The following is a 22,617-nucleotide window of genomic DNA, read 5'->3' on the forward strand; positions in this document are numbered from 1 at the left end:
ATTTATTTATTTTTTTTGGAGTGGACACATCTTTCACTTAAATCAATGCTCAAATTGTACAGACAGAGAATGTTGCTGGCCTTAGGCAGAGAGAGAAAAAAGACAATCATCTAGAGAAACTTGCAGAACAATTTTCCCATCACAATCAACTCAACAGGTTTCCGGGGGGCTCCCTACAGAGATAGTTTCTTTGAATCACTACCCCTGATGTTGTTGCTCCAACAGAAAGATGTGAAGAGACAGAATTACAAGATTGATACCAAATTACTAGACACCTTAAAATTTCCATCACCTCAAGAAGTAAATCTGTTTTAGTGGCGACTTACATCTGTTCTTTTGAATCTTACTGCAGTTGTATAATTGAAATAATTTGAAATTCTATTGAATTCAGTATTCAGAAACAGTATGGCCAAGTTTAAAAGTAAGCTAATTCTTTATCAACTCCTTTGCTACAAAAGTTTATAACATATATCCTGTATAAGTCAGGAGTTTGTGTGTGTTGAATGCTGACCCAGGACCCAGTGGCTTAGTTCATTCAAACCCACTCTTCTTTCTTTTGAAGATTTTTTCGCCATCTCAAATTAGTTCATGTGTTATTAATGTAGATCTATACTTATCCAAGCTGGTTTAGTATTTTTCTTATGTGACTAAACCACTTCATTATAGTTTAATGAATGTGTTTCACTTCAATGTGTTTCCTTCTTCTTCTTTGTATAAGAAGAAGAGAATTCAAAAGTGTTTTACACGATGAAAACCCAAAACATCAAACCAGCAAGAAACATTACATAGCAAAAACTAAAACTAAAAGGCAAACTAAAGGAGCATAAGGACAAGTTGGAATGCCGACTACAATTAATGATGTTCTTGTTATAACTAATCAAAGGCAGCTTTAGACAAAATGATAAAAGCCTAACTTTAAAAGAACTCAGTGTTTCAGGATTTTTGCAGTTTTCTAGAAGTTAGTTCCAGATTAGAGGAAAATAACAACTGAATGCTGCTTCCCATGTTTGGCTCTGATTCTGGGAATATACTGTAGATTGCAAGGTTTCATGTATTTTGGTGCTTCAACCATTCAGTGGCTTATGAACTACGTAACAAAAATGTTTTAAAGTATATTCTGTGTGCTGAGCGATTGGGAGCTAGTGTCAGGACTTTAGAATCAGAGTGATGTTCTCTTTTCTAGTTTTAGTGAGAACACAAGGAGCAGCACTTGTCATGTATTTTACATGTCTGACTTGTCTTTTAAAACATTACAAAGATTTCTCTGTTACTTATAAATATATGTAATACACATATTTACTGACTTTTTTAAATTACTGTTGCATTACAAAGACTATGAAGAAGCTTACAGTAGAGTCTCAGTTACTTAAAAAATATAATTTTAATTGGACACAAGAATCACAATTACATAGCCAGGAGCCGTTTCTGTCAGTCTGAGACAAAAGTTTAATAATTATTCCCAAAATCCCTTCGGCTTTGGTCCCTGATACACATTACATGTTTTAATAAGCAGAAACAGGAATGGTCAGGTTCCATTGGGTTGTAAAATATTCTTTGGGAGTGAGATGATGCTTAAGGGATAAAAATAGAGAGATAAAGCCGAAGAGCCATCCAATAAAGATATGAGAAATAACTAGTGAAGTGAGCTTAAAGGGAGGGAGGGGATGTTATTTAAACTTTTTTTTTTTAGCTTTCTGTCATTTTATAACGCCATTCCCTCATACATGGAGTTTTGTTTTGATTCTTTAAGTACATATTAGAGAAAAACTTGAATTGCCCATGGAGCCACACAGCTCTGCCTTATAGAATAACCTTTTCTCACACCTTTCTCACTCGGCACTAGCAATTAGCAAACACCTAGCAGAGCTGAGTGTCCGCTGAGCTCATCATACATACTTCTCAGTCCAACGCTCCTAAGAACAGTTGTAAACAGCATAATGAAAAGGCATTGTTGTTATGACGATCTGAAAGAACAGGTACGTCTTACAGAAATGGAGGCCAATTTTTAGGTGTCAAATTGTAAAGTAAGATTTCTTTTGAAATGGATGGATGGATTGGATGGATGGATGGATGGATGGATCTCAGATAAGAGATGTTGCAATGTGTAACTTCAGATGAAGGATGAAAAGAGGAAGACCATGGAAAAGATGCATAGAGGTTTGGTTTGAGAGAGAATGATAATAGTGGTGGGATGATGATCAGCTGCGGTGCTGATTTTTTCAAGAACCAGCCAAAGTAAGAAAAAAGGAAGATCAATGTATTGTACTTCTTTAGAATGCATTAATGAAAGACTCTTTCAAAGTAAAAATTCAAGCAACATTTATTATGAGCTATAATGAAAGCTCATTAAATGTAGCAACTGATAAGCTACTTAATTATATTCATGTACTAAAAATCTGAATTCTCATTAATAAGCAATAATATTTTTAATTAGTCTCAAATCAGTTCTAAAAAAACTAGCTGTCACTCAATGTATATATTTTTATAGAAAAGTATGATTATATAATGAAAATGTATTTATTCTCAGCTTTACAATGTTAACACAAGAACTTAATTTTAACAGGTAAACATAAAGTAGTAACTTTTCTGCACGGAATTGAGATTGAGCCTTAATAGTACTATTTGCTAATCAAAAGTCAAAAGTATCTATCAATGTGTCTTTCTCTCTCTCTCTCTCTCTCTCTGCTTTGGAGCCCAAATACTCAAATCTGAGGAGTGTGTAAACTAGTACAGAAAGGTAAAATTAAAGAAGGAAAAAGCCATTGAGGTCAAACAAGTTTTGACACCAGAGAATGCCCTTAAAGATGCTGCTCAAACTCATTGTGTTGAACAAAACTAAATGAACCAAACTTGGTGTCAGGATCTGCAGTTCTGAACTTTGCATTACTCAGCTCAGAGGAAGATGAATATTTGCACGTTTGATCGTTGTCTTTCCAGGAAGGTAAAAGCTGCTTTCCCGTGGCAGAGGAGTTGGATTGGCATGGTTCCTCCCTCTGAACTGAATCAGATAGACTAATTTTCATAGATACACAGGATTATTTCTGATGCAGGTACACAAAAGCATAGCAAGCAAAGCTGGCTGGAGCAAAAAAGTTAGACAATAAAGAAAAACATCTCACTTTTACAAAGTAAACTTGCCAATTCTTTAAAATCCTGAATCTAAATATTAAGCCATTTAAAATCAGCATCCAATTAAATTGTATTCTCATTCTCAAAAAACTAATATAAAAGATTTTATGAAAATTCAGAAATACTAAACAGCAGAGCAACTGTACATGTCAAATGCTGTGTGATGAAAGTGATTAAATTTCTTGATCTGGAACCTGACTCAGAATTTTGTACCACAAACAAGCAAAATGGTATGACAATAAAAAAAATCCTTGAATTCATAAATTAATAAAAAAATAGCAGCACTTTAATTTATTGTTGACAATATGTTGGCTTCCATTTTATTACATCAAATGTATAAAATTAAATTCTAAAAATATAGTAAAAACCTTGAACACAGCTGAAACTCCACAGTGAACAATAAAAATAACATAAAAGGACAGATTTTTTGCTCTAACTTTGTCACTTCCCGACCAAGATATTATAGGAAAATGTGAGGAGGAACACTGAGAAGGTAACACATGCTAGAAAGCCAAGAATACAGCAAAATGTATTTATTCATTTACTTTGAGCATCTCAGAAGGTGGGGATACAAACCTCCAAGTAGGATGACAGAGTTTGGCAGGAATGTGGAGCAAATAAACGTATTTTTACACAAATAAAACTAAAAGAGTAAGACAGAATAATGCGATAACTGACAGAAATATGAACAAAATTCTACATGGAAATAAACACTAACAAGAGGGACCTAAGAAAAGAAAGACAGAGGGGTTTCTTTTTATACTTGTGACAACTGAAAGCAGGAGGGACAAAATATGATGGTGTGAAATAAAGGACAATAATGTAACAAGATTGTAAAATACAAAAAAAATAAATAAATCAGCACACCAAAAAACTAAAAATACCCAGAATCTGCAACGTAAAAAGTCATACATCATGAAAAAAAACCAAAAACTCAACCGGCTACAGTAAGCATTTGCAGGCTGAGATAAAGCACTTACTCAGAGGTTTTTTGAGTATTATTTGTGCATCTTCAAGATGTTTGTGTTGCCATCTTGAATCTACTTTGCATTGCCTTTGACAGGATAACCTTTGGAAAATGAGTTATGTATTCTCAGTAAGCAATCTCAGGGATCTGCAAGTAAAATGTCCTCCTGTGTTGTAATTGATTGTAAAACACTGTATAACATTCCTTTAAAAAAGAAAATATGATGGAATGTATTATATTTTAGAATAATAATATTTGTGGCTCATAAAAAGTTCACTTTTAACCAATATTCTACATGATTGCTTGATCATTCTATTATGTGTACTCTTGCTTCTGCCTGTGTCCTGCAGGGGGTTTTAACATCTTTGTTTTCTTATGTCTTCTCTGTGTCTAATGTCAACACTCAGGAGGGACCTGCTTCCAGAGAAAGCAACAAATCTACCTCACACTGTGGGCTCAGCAGCAAATTTCCCACCGACACAGTTTGAGACCTTCTGCACATACAGTCACTGAAAACAGAGCAACAACTGTGGACTGATTTTGTTCTCAAGATTTGGTGGGCCAAAATAACAGTGACAAAAAAGCATAACACTGCACTCAAAGTGATGGTTTGATATCTATAAACTGGTGCTCTCTAGAAAGATAATAAATGGGTAAACTCTTACCTGTAACTCAATAAATATTGAACAAAATGTTTCCTGTGATTGGATAGTATCAGTAATGCGGAGGCTTTCTCCAGATATTGGTGAGTTCAGAAAAATGCTCTGATTGTGTAAAAAGTCACAGAGTGACTGAGCGCATGAAGAAGCAAGAGGATAAACTAACAGAAATTTGATTTGGTAATAGAAATTGTATATCACACAAAATCACTTGTTGCAATTAAAATTTTCAACTGATTTGGTCAAAATAAATTGTGCAAAACATTCTTTCAGCAGAGGAAGACACTTCACAATCCACGTCACACTACACAAAATTATTCAGTGTTTTTGTAGAAGACAAATGTTTGTGAAAGGTCAAATCTGGGAGCTTGTGTTCACTACACAGTAATTTATTCACAAAAATATTGGTTTAGGTGAATACTTTATTATTATTATTATTATTATTATTATTATTATTATTATTATTATTATTATTATTATTATTATTATTTCTCACCTTCCTACGAGACAGGTATCTTGGCTTTGTAGCAAAATAAGTCAGTTTAACTTGTTCTAGTCATTATCCAAAGCAACAGCTTCCAAAATGTCAACCCATCCAGCAGTCCACTTACTTCTACTTTGAGGCCAAACCTTCCTAATTCAAATTGGTCTATCACATCATCCAGGAGGGAAAAGATTACATTTCACATAAATAATCAGAACATTATTATTTATTTATCAACAAAAATATATCCAGTTTATATTTCACTTCATGCTTCTCTTAATTACTTTAAATTTCTACAAAATTTCTGCAAATGATCAACCAATCAGACTCCTACTTGTGCCAGCTCAAGTCCAATAAAGGAGCTGCATTTAAGTTGGCATTACAAGATGGCTTGCCAAAGAGGACACATTCATATGATGATGTTCAAACTAAGTGACATAAATATAACAATCAAATATTTCTCTAGTGCATTGATGCACAATCTAATGTTTAGCACTCATTGTGGGAACCACTTTAAAGTGTTTAAGGAATAGAGGTTGTGTCAGTTTTAATAAAATATCAGAAGTAAAAAAGGAGCTGGTGGCTCTGAGGATAACTCTGTTTTGCAGAACTGGTTTTGATCCGCTTTTCCCCTCAGAGGAAAAAGTCACTGGAAATTTGAATCACTACTGTTATCCTGTTATGAAACGTTTTTCCCTTGATGGATATGGCCTCTTTCAGGATGACAATACTTTCATTCTTTGGAATTAAAAGGTCAAGGATTCTTTTGATGAACATGAAAAGGACGTTAATCATGGGCTGTGATCTTTGCGGTCACCAGACCTAAACTCAGGTGCATACTTTAATTTAGGCTTACATGACCACATTTATGTCACTGGATTAAGAAATAGTTTCAAGAAGAATGCCATCTTAAACTCTAACAGCTTCTTAATTTGTGACAGTCAGGTCCCTTAATCTTGCAGTGCTCCATTCAGGTTTCGGGAGTCAGTTCCAAACTTTACTGACAATTTTCTCATTGGCCAGAAAATCTTCTTATGATAATTGTTCTTATAACATTATATTTTCTCTAATTTATCTCTATTACCAGCTTTGATCTCAACAATTTTATTTTGGCTCTGAAGGATTTTTCAGGGTCATTGTCCGACTGGAAAGTGAAGTTCTGTCCCAGTCTCAAGTTTCCTGGATTCTCTAAATTAGAGAAAATATAATGATAGAAAAACAAATATTATAAAAATATTTTTTGGCTAGTAAGAAAATTGTTAGTAAAGTTTGAGACTGAGACTGAAATCTGAACAGGTTTTCTTCCAAGATTATTCTGAAATTCAGTGCAACCATTTTCACAACAACTATGATCAACTTCCCAGCCTGTGCTGAAAAAAATCCCCAAGCGTTATGCTGCCGCCACCATGTTTCATTGCATGGTTGATGTATTCAGTTTTACCTGCAGGCCAAAAAGTTCAATTTTAGATATATTTGACAACAGTACCTTATATTTGCTATGTTCTTCTGTGTGTGTTTTTTGGTAAACTGCAGTTTACCAAAAAAACCTTTCTTTCACCAGGGACTTTCTTGCTTTTTATAAAAATCAGATTTATGGAGTGTGCAACTTGGAGTTGTCCTGATGACAAGCAGCCGGTTACATTTGCTCTAAATTAGAGGTATGACAATAAATGGGCATTAAATACAAATATATGTAATACATTTTAGATTTTTATATGCGAGTCAATTTGAGAAGCATAAAACCTTTTGATATGCATGACTTTATGTTGGTCTGTCACATAAAATCCCCAAAAATGGCTAAGCTTTTTTAGTAGCAATGTGGCGTATTTCAGAAAGTATGTATGCCAGTAATAATTTTGCAGGTCAGTGTATCATTTGTTGTCACTTTTATAAATATAAGCATGCAGCCATTGTTGTCCTGTATGCTACATAATAATAATAAAAAAACGTCTCAAGCAATGACTTCAATATAATTAAATCACCAATGTATTTTCAAACAAAAGCTGAAAATGTTGTCCAAAAACATTAGATTCACTTAATTTGAGCATTTTTTCATTAATAAAATTGATTTTTGTACGTTTTAAAAAAACATAAGAGTCAACCAGGCAACATTTTCACTAAACTGAAAAAAAAAAAAAAAAGTCACTGCAGTCTATGCCAATGTTGTAGCAGTTACTCTTCATTTCTTTTTACTTTCCTTGGACAAGGCGCCTGTTGAAAACTTTGGAGTCAGCAGCAGCTCAGCTTATCATACTTTGCCACTCTGAAAGGATGAGGCTGTGGGGATTTTCACTCTACAACCTTCTGAGGCTGTAAAAGCAATGACTCACAGCCATTCGCTTCGCTGTACCTGAATAGCTCGATCTCATCATGGCCAACTGCACAGCCCATCCCCCTCTCTTAGTTAACTGCCTGTCCTCAGTTGGGTGAGCTGGCTGTAAACCACACCAGCTCTGCTAATTAATTAATGTCCCCTAACAGCAAGACTGGCTACCTCCATTGCACTGGAGTAGTTTTCAGCTGGCTGCAGAGGGGCTCACTTGTGTCTTTTGGTTCGGATTGTGTTGTGGTGGAAAGCCAAAAGAAACAGCAGTGGATGGCCATCAGTATCATTCTCACTATCAATCACTAAAGGGCCATTGTGGTCCCGTCCTGTAAACGGCGCCAGTGTAAGCAGGCAGGCAGACAGAGAAAGAAGAAGAGAGAGCAGAAGGAAGAAGGGGGAGGAGAGGGCAGGGTGGCTGCAGGGAGAACCAGGGGGAGAGAATGGTCGGGGAACAGTCTGGATGCCCATCTCATCTCCTCCTGTGGGGATGGAAAACTCTGCTGCTGTCTCAGTGCCTGTCCTCCGTGCTCTCCCAGGTCCCGGATCCTGAGGTAAGAACCGGAAGGCACGCCATGTCCTCCAACATAGTCTTCACAGATGTAGGTGCAGGTGTTTAGTTGCGTAACATGTAGCATCCATAAAAGTAATTTATGCCACTTGATTGGGTGCCCGACTTGTTGTTTGTCTTCTTACTGGGATTGGGTGGTTTTGAGGGAAAAAAGAAAAACATGACTGCATGAGCCGGTGAAAAAGGCTAAGCAGAGTTTATGACAAGTATTGGTTTTAACTGTTACTTTGGTGTTCAGGTTGAATAGAAGAGAGATAAGTTGATTTTCATTCTGGTCTGACAATAAAAAAAAGCTAAAAGGTGATAAATGATTTAGAAACTGAGCAGTTTATGCAAAAACTACACAAACATAAGAGGGAATGAGCTACTTCACAGACAAAAGCAATGTTATAGCATCTAAGACAAGTCAGATGTTGTAATTACCAAAAATGATCTCCATGGGAAATCAAAACAATCAGGACACAAGTATTACTTTTATATGTTCATATACATATAAAAAAAAAGACATAGTATCCTTGCCTTTTCTGTTGGAGGAACTCACTCTTTTTTCATGTACAAAAAATTCCTCATATAACATATTTTCATTTATTAAAAGGCTATGCCTTGAACTGTTATGTTATGCATAACAGTTCAAGTTTAATGTGAAGCGAACAGGTTTTTCATTAAAGATAAGAGAAAACGGCAGAAACCTCTAGAGGGAGTCCCTCTGGCTGCTCACATGCTGCCTTTTGAGCTTTGAAAGCAAAATGACTGAAGCTCAGGCTTGTGGTAAGATACTTGAAATGCTTAATAAATATATGGTGTAAAATCTTACTTAGCTTGTTGCACAGTAGCCTATAATGTACATGAAGAAGAGGAACGAAAACTGTCAAGAGTTTTCAAATGCGTTATCCTGTTTTCTCGCCTCATTCACACCACTTATGGCAAAAAGAAAGTCATTATTGAAAGGAAGCCATAAGAAGTTTGAAGTAAACTTCCTCATAGACCTTCAAGACCTTCATAGGTCTTGTTCTGAAGATTCGCCAACCAGGTTGATATCCAAAATGTAACTTTTTGATCAACATAGAAAGCTTTATGTGATAAGGAAAACTAGCATTGCATAGCATACATTCCCACTGTGGAACATGGTAGTGACAGCATCATGCTCTGGGCTGTTGCTGGACAGGGACAGGCAAGATGGGGGAGTTGATGGAAAGATAAATGGATCTGAGCACCGGGTGATCCTGGAAAAAAATACCTTAACGTCTGACCTGGCACTGAGGCTGAGGTTCCACATACGCTTTAAATGTGATGTGTATGCCACATCTGCTTCTGCAATGTAGAGAAACAACCGGCTCTGCATTGAAGTATTTCCACTGACTGAGTTGTAGCAATTGCAATTTAAAGCAACAAGCAGCTTTGAAGATATGGAATATTTAAAACCTGTGAAAATGTGTAACTCTGTCTGGTGTTCTGACAGATACTACTGATAGGAACAACATAGGTCAGTGAACTTAATAACTCTTCTCTGGAATTTACATTAAACCTAGGTGGAACTTGCAAAAGATAAAGATCTGAAATAATTTGGTTTTAACAAGAAAAAAGCTCTAATGTTGATTTAATTCTGTGTTCACATCCAGCTTCTCTTTTCTTTCTTTTTTATTGCCTTGCAGTGTTTTCAGTAATGGTAGCAAATACAACAATGGCCTATTTTTAGATCAATTACTTGGTGCTTCATGGATTAAAGTGTAGAGTTTCCACATCCAGTCAAGTGATCAATAAACAGCAGCCAGGGAAATATTCTCTTGATGATTTTATCAGAGGGGGCGATGCTCTGCGGGGTTTGGTAGCACCAACAACATATCCTTTTGGGAGAACATATAATTGTTCTTTCCCAAGCTCCAGTTATAGAGGTCAGTGGTGAAATAAATGTTTCAAAATGCCTTCCACACACATCTGTAGCAAATTGCCTAGCAGCAAAGCACTACTACCAGAGATCTTCATTAGAGACATATATAATATTGCCCATTATATTGGCAACATTCTGGTTTGTGTGAAATTTTGTTTGTTTTGTCATTTTCTTATAGCTTTTACCCACAGAGCCCCCGAAGAAGCCGGACCCTGTCACCTCAGAGACTGTCGTTTTCTGGGGGCTGAGATTATGGCAGGTCATTGGAATTTTTTCAATGTTTGTGTTGGCTGTTGGTAAGTATGCCTTTGTCGATTCAGTTTCTTACAGTGTTGTATAAAGTACTGAAATCTCAGAGTCAAGTAAAAGTATAGGTACCTCTCCAAAATATGACTTTGGTAAAAGTCCAAGTCACTGACTGAAATGGTACTTGAGTTAAAGTCTTAAAGTATCTGAAACTTCTTGTACTTAAGTATGGAAATTACTGTAAAAATGGATATACTCAAGTAATGTAATGAAAAGTACAAGTAAAAAGTAAAACAAGGCAAATGCAGTTTGAATGACATTTTTTATATTTTGGTAAACTTGTCAAATACACTTAAAATAATGTACACAACCAAGTGCAGGCAAAATTAAACCTGCTAATAGATATGCCTGCAGGCATCATTTAGTTAAGAAAATTAGGTGCTTTACCTATAGCACAAGGTTAACTTAACCTGCTTTACAACTGAACCAGCTCCTTAGTATACCCTCCAGGACAGAAAATACAAAGTTTTTGTAAGCCTTAAGTTTTCCCTTCAAGTAAGGTCAGTGCTGAAAATGAGAAAAATAAATAGTACAGAAAATGCGGCCAACATGAAGAAAAAAAAGCTGTTACAATTACTCTACTTCACAAATCAGTGAATCAGTCAATCCTACAATCAGTAGGTGGTGCACACAACTGGTCATTATGCAAAAGAAAAAAAGAATTGGGAGGGAAATGCAGCTTATTGGCATCTGAAGAGGGAGACCTTTTTTGTAAACCTGGTTTTGAACTTGCATGCCTTTCCTATATTCGTTAAATTTAGTCTAAATTGCTATCGCTATGGCTTCTGTCCCCCTTGAACAGAGGAGTCTAGGTAGCCTGCTACAGTCAACATTAGGCCTAAGCTAAATACACCACGTGTGGAACTGAAACAATGCCAAACAAAGTTCATTTATACAGGTAACGTTATGGTCAAGATTTCACAATACAGTAGTGCCTAGTGACCAAGCTATAGTTACTGAAACAGGAGGATTATAACCATTTCATAAGACGTTACCTCGATGTGTTTCTTCAAGTTGGACGGGGAGTTTTTGTAAGATAGAATTTCCACATCTTCGGGCAGGAATAACATAAACTGCATGCGGTACAACGAATCTTTAACACCCACGAAAGAGTGTATTGTGTTTAAATAAGGCCATGGGCTCTCATCACCAGCTGGTGGTTCCCCTGGAGCCGTGTCCGACGTAGTTGCAGTCGTTGTGGTCTCCGTCTCCTCCTCCATGTGGCTGCTGCTGATTGCGAGACTTGCTTTGTGTTTAATGGGAGAAGCGAAACAGGTGTATCCTATTGGTGGTGATGAACAAGCCCAGGCAAGTAGGCTACCGACTTTGTTGTAGTCAATCAGTAGGTGGGGTCAAAACACTTGCGTTTCTCTCGCTCGCTTTTTTGTAACGAGTAACTAAACCACACATTGAAAATGTATCGGAGTAAAACTATGCAATTAAGTTCGGAAATATAGTGAAGTAAAAGTGAAAGTTATCAAAAATTTTCATACTCGAGGAAAGTATGAAGTACTCCAAAATATATTGAAGTAAAGTAGTGAAGTGTTTTTACTTCGTTACTATACAACACTGGTTTCTTACAGGTATAACTACAAGACATCTACCATTATGTAACCCCTCCTGCAAATTTGATTTATTGGGAAAACTCAGAATTGTTCAAATGTTGATAAAAAATTGTTTTAATAATTAAGCACAACAAAATTGCAAAGATTTTATCCAAATTCAGCTTTCAGTGACTACAGTCTGAAACTTATACAATGAAGTTCTTTATAAAAGCAAGTATTTGAGAAGGTTGTAAGGTCTCACGTTTATCTGATGTGACCCAAATAAGGGTTTTATTTGTGGGGTTGAGATAGAAAGATTCCCCTAATCACACAAAAACTATGTGAGAGTTCAGAGAACAGATTATTGGTTTGCACAAACAGGAAAAAGCATGCAAAAACAAGAAAGAAAAAAAAAACACAGTCTTCAAGAGATGATCGGAAGCATAGTTTCCAGGTTTAAAGGTCAAAACAAATAGAGGAAACTATTCACAGCTGCCATCAAATTCTTGAGGAGGCAGTCTGAGTGCAGAAGACCAGGAAGATAATTAGTATAGCGGTTGATGTGCAAATGGCAAAAATAAATGCAGCAAATATACTGCAAACACAGAGAAGAGAAGCAAAAGTCTAAAACAGAAAAGAAAAAACATAGACACATTTCTGCAACCACAAGAAATGCAAATAGAAGATTGCAAAAGAGAAAATGCTCCAAATAGAAAAAAACAAAGGATGCAAACTTGCTCCAAGTGTTCCAGACCACTGGTGAGAATTGGCCACCAAGTCATATGAGACTGGACTCTCAGTAAAGACAATATGTCATGATTTAACTGGATGTCCAGACAAAAGTTGGAAGAAAGTAGAAAAGCTGCATTATACTTTGTGTCTTTTTCAAACACGCAGTCGTTTGCAATATTATAACAGCAACATATTTAGTAATATTACCTACTACAGATTTGTCCTGGTGGCCTGAAGTTGTTCTACTTTGTGGAGTGAATTCTGATTGTAGCAGTTTTCACTCCAGCATTTATTTTGTTGGTGGTAGGTTTTTGCTTTTGTGTTCTGTGATTGACACATTTGTTGTGTTATGAGTGTTTTGGAGTTTGCATCATTAATTTTGCAGTGCATCTTTCTTTTTGCTGTGCATTTGCACCTGTTGCCCATTGTAGTTTAGCTTCCATAGAAAGCACAGATTCTCTTTAGGCTGTTCTAAATGAAGAAGTCATAACTCACATCTCCCCAGGATGTGTAATAGCTAACTTACTCCTAAGTGCAATGTGTTGCACTTTCCTGATGAATAAGAAGTTTTAATAATTTAAACTCACCCTGTCCTCTCCCCCCACCCCCACCTTTCTTTCAGTTATTACTCTGTGCTGTATTTTCAAATGCCGTATCCCACGGACAAAAAAGGAAATTGAGGCACGACATGCACAAAGACAAGCTGCCAAAAAATATGCCAACACATTAGAGACAGTGCCACCGTTGAATGAGCTGACTGAGATCCCAGGATGTAAGTACCTCTCTGTAATACCATTTGAATCTACACATGACAGAAGTGCGTTGATAATAAAAGCAACAGCAGCTCTCAGCAGCTGCTTTAGCTCTGAAGTTGACATTAGCAGTTTAATTTCCCTTCTGTGCCATACTTCTTAAGCTAAAAATTCAGCTCTTTCTGACATGGGAGAAAAACAGATAAATGCTTGATTTGACTTTCGCAGAGGCTGTTTGTACATCTGTATCTGCAGTGCTAATCAATCTAATAGTTCATGATTGAAATTGATTTATTTCTGTGTATCTGCAATTTACTGTGAATACTAGTGAACACTAAATTTAAAATAAAATCCAGAAAACTCATTATTGTCTCAAACACACTTTCTGATTAGCAGCTACTTTATTTCACACTGTCCTCTTAAATCATATATTTTTTTCTTCATCTTTATATTTGTCTCATGCTTGTAAAGTTCTGTTCCTAAAATCTCCACTTTTCCTCTCCTTTTCTCTTGTCTTCTCTTCCTCCTGTCCCTCCAGCGACCGCAGATGCCTCTGCATTGCAGACAGTGTCTGAGCAGGTCCAGACTCAAAACCCTAACAGCAGCCCTCTCTCTGGGGTTAGGGTTAACGAGGACCACCCTAGCGCTCTGTCTTTGCCAGAGCTGGGATGATGTTTTTTTTCCCTCCTGTTCTTTTGCTCTTATCTTCCTGCAGCCTTTCTTCTTTGGCTCAATTGCTTTGCAAAGTGTAGTGTTTACAGTAGGAGCCACTCTAAAAGCACCCTTCATTCATTTATCCAAAATGCTTTTATTCCGCTCTCAATTCAGCCCTTGCAATCTTCGTTAAAAACTGCTGGTGGCAAAAGATAAATCAATCCCTTGTTTAGCTCGACTAAAGTATCACTTCTAAAATGCTGCCAGAAAAGAAAGCACAACATTTTTAGACTTTGCTGGAAATTTTCAAGCTTTGCTCTGTAGTGATGTCCTCTTTAATGAAACTTATATGAAACTACTAAGTACACATGGTGCTGCTTTTACAATCAAATTTGATTAGAACAGCTTGACATTTGTGGATTTCACCACACTTGGTGTGTATTTGGGAGTGTGCATGTCATATATGTACAAGGTGGTAAAAAAAAAAAAAAAAAAAAAACTACCGGTAAACTACCACTCTTTAATCTAAGGCGAACGTCACTCTGGTACAGACAAATTAAAATGGTTTAATTCATTAAAGGAAGAAGCTATATAAGCCAATATTACCCTATGTAAAAAGTAATTACCCTTATAACATCTAATACTAATAACATGTTCCTGCCAGTCTCTGTGGTAACAACTGCTATAAGGTGTTTGAGATAACAGAGTTTTTTACATTGCTTTAGAAGAATTTTTGCCAATTCTTTTTTTTGCAAATTGGTTTTAACCAAGCCATAATGGTTTTCAAGCATAAACAACCAATTCTGATTGGTTGCAGCATTCCATTTGGATTGAACTTTACTGTAGACTTTGATTAGGTCATTTCTTTGTTTTGGCTTTTAATTAAGACATCCAGTTTCAGTTTCAAAGTCCCCCCAAAAATTTTAAATGTAATTTCCAAAACATTGGATACCAATGGCTTTATCTTTCACTTCTTCCTAAAATTGTTAAATGTTGTGTTGATGTTGGAGGTCTTCAACTTGTCAGAGTTCATACTTCATACTTCTCCTTTTTATGGATAAAGCATCACATATTACAAGCTATGTTCCAATCTGTAATTAGTGTAGAGTAATTAGGTCCAGGTCTGGCTGGTCAAAATTGTACTATTGATATTTTTCTCAATGCCAAAAAAGTATTCAAAATGCTTCTTCAGTGTTCTTTTCTCTCTTTTTTCAAATTATAAAGGTTGCATATTCTCAAAGTGTGTTTTAAAATGATCTCTGCTCATTGTATTCAGTGTTGAAAGATCTAATGAATTTATAATCACTGTATTTCAGATTTTGAATGAAATATGATCAAATGTGTCAAAGATTTCCAAAAGAACACAAAAAAGATATTTAAATTAGCATCATACCTGAAATTGATAATCAAATACCAACTTCAGCAGCAACAGCAAGTAAAGTATCCCACTTGATTTAGACATCAAAGTCTAAATCTAAATCCCCAAGAACCTGGGGGACAAAATACCCCAGTTTTGGCCGCCCTACAAAGCATGTCAAAAAGCACCTCTAGGTTGAGTTGTGAAATTTTTGAATGTTTGCATGATATTTTGTACATGAATTTTTAAACAGCTGGAATAGGAAAACTGCAATGAAAAGAACCTGATTGAGTTGCCATGTATGCGGCATGCCTTGTGTTAAATGTTGTAGGATTGTATTTGTTCCGACTCCTGTTTGTTTGCATCAGCCCCATCAATATTCCTAACTGTGAGATTAGATTTGAATAAAATAAATAGTTTGGACTCTGCTGTTATTATGACTGTTCTTTTACATCTGTTTTTAGTTCAGATGCCATTTCTATTTGTTACTTTTAGTGTGTCAGAAGAGTCTTATCCTCTCTGCTGATTCTGCTTCATCTTCTTCGTGGTCACGGAAATGTATTCGTTGAGTAATGTGTAATTGATATAGAGCAATTACACGCTTAAGTATTTTTCCCATGATGGATGTCTGAAATAATATTGGCATCAGAAAATAAAAACAACATGATGAAGTTACTGTTGCTCCACATTGCTTTAGTTTCTGATGTTAGCATGTGGATACTCATCCGTGGCACTATGCGGCTAATTAACCATGTCACTGGGATAAAAGGAGGGACAGTAGCCATAACGAAATGCTGAAAATGAACATGGAGTTACTTGTTCTGTATGATAAACTTTGCTCTAATGTTTGCCTCTGAATGACTTAAGCAGGAAGGCAGCAAAAAAAGCTAAATAAATATGTACATTTATGCATTTCCTTCCGGATTATGTCAAGATGATGGTGTGCCTGAAATTAAATCGGTAACAATAGCTGACATCCCGGAAGAACTCGTAATACATGCTGAAAATAGCGTCACTGAATGTGAAGCAGAATCTACCTCACAGTGAGAAGAAATTCGTGATTATGTTTCACAGACATTTTGTTAAATATTTAAAATAAATAAACACAAGATGCCAAAATTTTGGCCATGCCATGGATTTTTTTAATGAAAGAAAAACTGTATATATGTTTTTTCTGGTCATTTTTTGAGACTGACCAAGAACTATACCAATCTCTTTTTGGCAAGTATAATACTTATAAAGAATTTCAAAATAGCATGACTTAATTCTAGAGTTCTGTGGGTTTTTTGAGAGCATTTCATTTTTAATTTTCAGACTGAAGAACTTTAAGAGTACTTGTTGGTGTTGAAAACTGAAGAGTTGGCATTTCTCTAAAGCCTTGAAATTATTATTATTTATCTTTACCTATGATTTTACCATGGGCCTCCTGACTGCTTTTCTAAGGAGAAAAAGTTAAGGGGAATGTATGCTTGTATAAATAATGGGCCTAGATGTCGTTAAGAGTATAAACTGGCCTGCGACATTGATCTCCTAAACTTTCTACAGAATGAAGGTCTCTATACCGCCGTATATTCAAACGTGCCAAAAGGAGAAACATATCTGGGACAGTAGAGTCAAGTAAGAAAAATAATGAGCTTCTCCTCTTTCAGAGACATTATATCTTACATATACAGTCAGTGAGTAGGGAAAAAAAATGCTGGAAGTCACACAGCTTAGTCTTTAACTACCTTCCCTCTTGCCTCCTTATCCAAAATGTTCCCCACTGAATAAAGAAGAACTATAGAGTTTTGTGTGTGTGTATTCTTCATTTCTCTACTTTCACCTCCTCTTACTTACACCTTCTACTTATTTCCAAGTAGAAGGTGTGTAATTCCATATAAATCTGGAGATGTCACTGTATTATATGTGATAAATTATTCCAGACAGTAGTGTCATTTTGTAACGGCAAATTAGTAGAAAGCAAATCAAGGTTTAATTCCTGCTCCAATTTAACGCAATGTCAACCAGGTGTTAACCAATGAGATGTCAAAAAAAAAAAAACAGACTGACAGCTTACAAAAGAAAGAGAAAACATGTCAGGCTTAACATAGCCCCCAATTAGAGTAGCAGTCAAAGTGTTTAAAAGCTGTTGCTGAGTAACAAAATTGTTTCCTGTGAACCTTTGGACTGATCAAGTGGAATTTATCACGATAGCTGCATGAATAAAGCAAAATGCCTGAACAGTTTCAGATAAATTGGTGCTCTACATGTTGGAAGATTAATATTTTAGGTAAAGATAAAGGCAAAAAAAAGAAAATTACATTATTTTAATGTAACAGTCTTTAAAACATATTTCTATTTTATGACATATTAGTAGATAGGCCTGGAAATGTTGTTCCAAAACTTTAAATATTTTATCAAAATGATCACTAATTTGTGCTTTTCTTATTTAGCTATTTATCTTCTAATTTGAAATTCTCACTTGTTGGCATACTTGCCAGATCCTCTCTGTACTACAGTAGGACAAAGATACACAGAGAATGCAGAAAAATGCATTCAGACGGGGAGATCTTGCACATTTAAAAAATAATTGTACTCTGTACATCCCCTTTGGCCCAGAAACTGCAGTCTTTTTCCAGATGGCAGCAGAGTAAAAACCAGTGAGAATGGTAGCATCTCCTACAATACTAAACGCTTTCCAGCTCATGCGAAAATCCTCCGTAAGATCTTCCACCTGCTTAGAGGGTCTTGCTGCAAAACACAGGGGACTACACAGTGATACAGCTGGTCAGGATTCTCTTGATTGTGCCTCTTAAGAAGGTAGACAAAATGGTTATAAGCTAGTATTCTGGCTTTTCTTAGACTGCAGAAGAAGTAAAAATGTACACAGCAATGCTGTGTTGCTAGTCAAAGTGAAGTCTTCTGTGATATGATATGGGCAGCTGATGTGTTTTTCTTTTTTTAATTTTTTATTAATTATCGGGTTCTTATTGGGCCATATAAGGCATTTTGTGTCTGTTCTTCAAGAAAGGTGTCAATACCACTGTTTCTAGAAATATCCAGGAAGAGCCGGTTGCTGCTTAGAAGTTTTGACCCTTTTTTCTTACTTTTTGCAGCTGCAAAACCAGAAGAAAAAACTGAGGTTCCAACAGTGTCCGGGAAAGTGGATGGTGAAAAAGGAGAAAAGAAGAGCAAGGAGGGAAAGAAAGACAAGAGTGCCAAAGAAGGGAAAGGGGATGACAAGGAGGCTTCTACAAAAAAGAAGGGTGAAAAGGGAGAGAAGGAGGAGAAGGGGGAAAAAGGAGCATCCAAGAAAGAAGGTGGTGAAGGAAAAGGAAAGAAGAGCGACAAAGGAGAGAAGGATGAAAAAGGAGGCAAAGGAGGTGCTAAAGGGGGAGGCAAAAAATCACAAAAGTGAACTGTGATCCGTCTTAAAGAAAAAGGTAACTGTTTTATATTTCACGTAGCAAAAAACTATGCTTTTCTAAAATAAAGTTTGTACATTCTATTAAAAGTAAACTTAAATCCATGTCAGACACTGTGTTACTTTTTTGAGTGGAAATCAAGGAAAAGCAGCAAAACAATAATGAAATTACAGATTTATTGTCTTACAAATTACTGATGAACATAAGAGATTAGAAACCATCGTTTAGAATATTTACACTGACATCTACAAATGCCTTAATTACAGAGTACTGAAGAGAGGAAGAAATGTATTCAACCAAATACTGCCAATATACTACAGTTTTACACAAGACCTTGAGACTAAATACCACTTCCACTGAGTACATTTCAACATAAATAAATGACATAAAACACACTTTTTACTTTCAAAGGAGGTATATAAACACTTATAACATCAGCTCTATGAAAATTGGCCTTAAAATTCTGAAAAAAATCAGAACAGAATTGTAAAAAATTAACAGGGAAAATAAAGTGCTAAAATAAAAATTGCAAGCATTTCTTTGTAAAAGTACTCGGATTCTGGCTGACCTTATTACATAAGCCATTTAAACAATAATCAAATTTTCTGAACATATTTTCTGCAAGCTATATTCAATTGTAACATAGGAGCTTATATTTTTTGGCCTATTGCATCAGGTGTATTGGATCCCCTAAATCTTGTGTTGTAGTTCTGACAGATAAAGTAAGTAGACAGGTAGAAGATGTCTGAATTAAGGAAGTGATATGGAGTAATTTCTAAATTTCTGCAATGCCAGTGGTGTTGTGTATACTTCTGTAATATCCCAGAAAATTATGTTTCTCTCAATATGGTAAGACATTATCATAAGACATTTTAACACATTTGGCGTAAAAAAATACATACGTTTTGATTCCCCTTCACTGCAAAAACAATCTGTATCTAAAGAAAATACTGCAAAAAGGACACTTTTTTCTGTTTTTTTTTATCCTTTTGATTTTTTTTATTGGCTACTAGTGTGCATTGCCATTATTTTAGGATCAAGACTGTCTTTAAAAAATTTGTAAATTCCTGTTGTTACAGACTTTGTAAGACTTTGCAGATTTTGTTTCCTTCTAAAATGACAACTGAAATACAGAAATCTCTTAACAGATGAACAAAAGGAACTGAATACATTAACCTCTTTAAGCAATTATGATCATAGACTTACTGACAGAAGCACTGAAAAACTACGAATCTGAAATATAAAATTAGGTTCTAATTTGAGTTTGTAGTTTAAAATATGGCTGTAATGATGGTGTATCCTGAACATGTATAAATGATCTAATAATCATGGATTTCAGATTCTAAGTTCAAAACAATATCTTTAACGTCAATGGCACATGTGTGTTTCATCATTTCACTATTTTTGGGAGGATTTGGTAAATTGAAATAAATATTGCGTATAAATACAAAGATATGTTGAAGTGTTACATTTTTAAGGCCATACCATGCCTTTTCTTTTTGATACAGTAATAAATAATATGCCCTACACAGTCAGCCATGCAAGTTAATTACTGAGTTTAATGTGTTGTGGCATGTGTCAGTAACTAACTCCATGAACATATGCCACACATTAATAAATTTACCACCTCTGTTTAGAGTCTACGTATAGTTCTGACATTCATTTAACTAACAGTTTAGCGAAAATAAGACACAGCAGCTACAAAACATATACTGTATGTTTGGAACAACATTTAGCTCTTAATTAGAATGTACTTTTGATCTGTAAACACTGCGACTTGAATGTGAACGAAATGAAGCAGCACATTAGTGGGCCTTTTGTGAAAATCCGTTGTCCTTTGCATCCAGCATAAATGCCACTCTTTGAATTCTTGGGGAATGTAATCTCATGGATTTAATTTTCACTCCACTGGAAATTAAGGCTTTCTGAATTCGTCTGTGGTTTTGATCTGGGTCTAATATTATAAAAACCTTATGACAACAAATCAAACCATTACTGTTCATGTGCTACCTTTACTCCAAACTCCACTTGAAATATTCTTACTTTGATATTCCTATTATCATTTGTAAAATGTCCCCAATGTAAACTGTGCTGTTATTGAAGTTACAGGTGAATTTAATGTAAATTTCATGGAACTTACCAGATGGTTTTCTGAAACGCTTATGGAGATTTTATAAAACTTTCATCGAACCTTCAAGAAACATATTTGTGACAAATAACATTCTTCCATAATGCCAAAATATATACATACACCATCGCAGTTTGTTAAAATTCATTGAAGTCAGGAAAGTACTCATTATGAGTCAACTCACATTACAGTCAAGTGCCTAAAATTACTCATTAATTTCATTTAAAATCTTATTAAATTGTACATCAATTTATAACACAGCATAGTTCTTGTAAGTAGTGGAAAGTAAGTGGTAACTACTATGAAAGTTACATATTGTTTATATTTACTTACAGGTAAATGCTAGGAGATTTAAAAGAAAAACATTATATGTAAGGTCCATGAAGGTTCTTGGCAAGTCCTCAGAAAGCACCCAAAGATTAGTCAACCTTGTAATAAAGCTTGATTCCAGAAACTACCCAGCAGGAAAATGCCTAAAAATGTCAGTTCAAGGAAAGTACCAAGATATTTCAATGAAATTTCATATATAGTACTGGCTCCATGATGTAGAGCGATCATAGTTTTTGAACAGAAAATTAGGGAATTTATAGATTCACTTCAACCCTTCATATTTCTTCTAATTAGACTGAAATTTGAATTGCTAAATAAAACCTGAAGCTGTAAAAAAATGAAAAGACAGAAAACAAAACTGACAAAACTTCATGAGCATTGAAGATTCTGGAGATACAGAATTTGCTGAAACACCACTTGAAAAGTATGAAAATAAGTGTGTGGCAACAAAGGACTTCAATTACCTGAGTAGCTTCCCTTTTACACTGACACAGATGTGAGTCAGTGGAGAACAAATGTGACCATGCCACAAAGTAGAACTGATGCTTTACAAATTGTAGCATTTATGACTTTTTCTATTCATATTAAACCTTGCTGAGAAAAGTTTCCCATCTTTAATGTACAGTAAATGAGTAAGGCTGATGTCTTGCCAACCTTATGCTTAATTTATACATATTTTCCTTGTAAAAGAACAGAAAACTATATAATCAGTCATGGCAGTGAAGTCAAAGTCAGACACTTCACCCTGATTTAGGCTTTCACACATTCTCTTTGGCAGATGGTGGATGGAAGGACAAAAACTATCTGCCTTTACGAACTTGCCATCTTCATCTCTCGGCCAAGCTTGAAAAATCAAGACACTCTTGTTCCCTTGAGCCTCCTCATTTTGCAGTGTGTTGGCTCAGTTTACAGGAGGAAAAGAGCCAATATTTTTGGTTCATGCAGTTTCCTCCTTCAGACCATCCACAGAGTGTTCACAATTTGTCTATTCGCTATATATGATGACCTCTAGAGGTCACATGACCGTCTCCCTCTCCTCCTCTACAACAGGAGTGGGTTTCTCTTCCACACTAGGCCGTGTTTGTGCGGACTGCTCCTCTTCAGGTATGTGAAGTTCCTGTCCTGAGGAAGGCACAGAGTTCTCTGAGACTGAGCCGTTCTTGACGTACCCAGGAAGGTTCCTGTGGCCGTTTACAGGCACCGGCCCTAGCCTTGTGGTGAGATGGACGGCCAGGGGTCCTCTGGCAGTGACATTGGTTACGCTGGTGTGTGATACCATTGGTCCATAGCTGTAAGTATTACTCCCACTTCTAGCTTTTCTCTTGAAGTCAAGGGCCAAGGTTCTTCTGCTCCATGACTTTTTGATCTCAGCTTGCACCTTAAAGGATA

General features: G+C 35.8%; 2 protein-coding genes across 3 annotated transcripts in view; one reads left to right on the forward strand and one right to left on the reverse strand.

Moving 5' to 3' along the window:
• Positions 1–7,772: 7,772 nt before the first annotated feature.
• tmie (transmembrane inner ear) lies at positions 7,773–19,111 on the forward strand. Its single transcript, XM_032566256.1, has 4 exons — positions 7,773–8,116; positions 10,200–10,317; positions 13,226–13,375; positions 18,462–19,111. Exons 1-4 carry the CDS (start codon positions 8,006–8,008, stop codon positions 18,761–18,763), a joined length of 681 nt encoding a protein of 226 aa, XP_032422147.1. The 5' UTR covers positions 7,773–8,005; the 3' UTR covers positions 18,764–19,111.
• The window catches only part of pth1r (parathyroid hormone 1 receptor), a 58,140-nt gene continuing 54,452 nt past the window's right edge, over positions 18,930–22,617 (reverse strand). For both annotated transcript variants that reach the window (XM_032566255.1, XM_032566254.1), the window contains exon 13: positions 18,930–22,606. In XM_032566255.1, coding sequence (XP_032422146.1) covers positions 22,244–22,606 — 363 coding nt within the window. In that variant the 3' untranslated portion in view covers positions 18,930–22,243. The remainder of the gene's footprint in view (positions 22,607–22,617) is intronic.

Source organism: Xiphophorus hellerii, chromosome 6 (genome assembly GCF_003331165.1).
Source record: "Xiphophorus hellerii strain 12219 chromosome 6, Xiphophorus_hellerii-4.1, whole genome shotgun sequence".
NCBI classification, from domain to species: Eukaryota; Metazoa; Chordata; class Actinopteri; order Cyprinodontiformes; family Poeciliidae; genus Xiphophorus; species Xiphophorus hellerii.

What these genes read in the sequence shown, in the direction of transcription:
- tmie (XM_032566256.1), top strand. Translation starts at nt 8,006, where the DNA reads ATGGTCGGGGAACAGTCTGGATGCCCATCTCATCTCCTCCTGTGGGGA. An exon ending in CCCAGGTCCCGGATCCTGAG is followed by an intron (nt 8,117 to 10,199) that starts GTAAGAACCGGA and finishes ATTTTCTTATAG; the next exon opens with CTTTTACCCACAGAGCCCCC. An exon ending in AATGTTTGTGTTGGCTGTTG is followed by an intron (nt 10,318 to 13,225) that starts GTAAGTATGCCT and finishes CCTTTCTTTCAG; the next exon opens with TTATTACTCTGTGCTGTATT.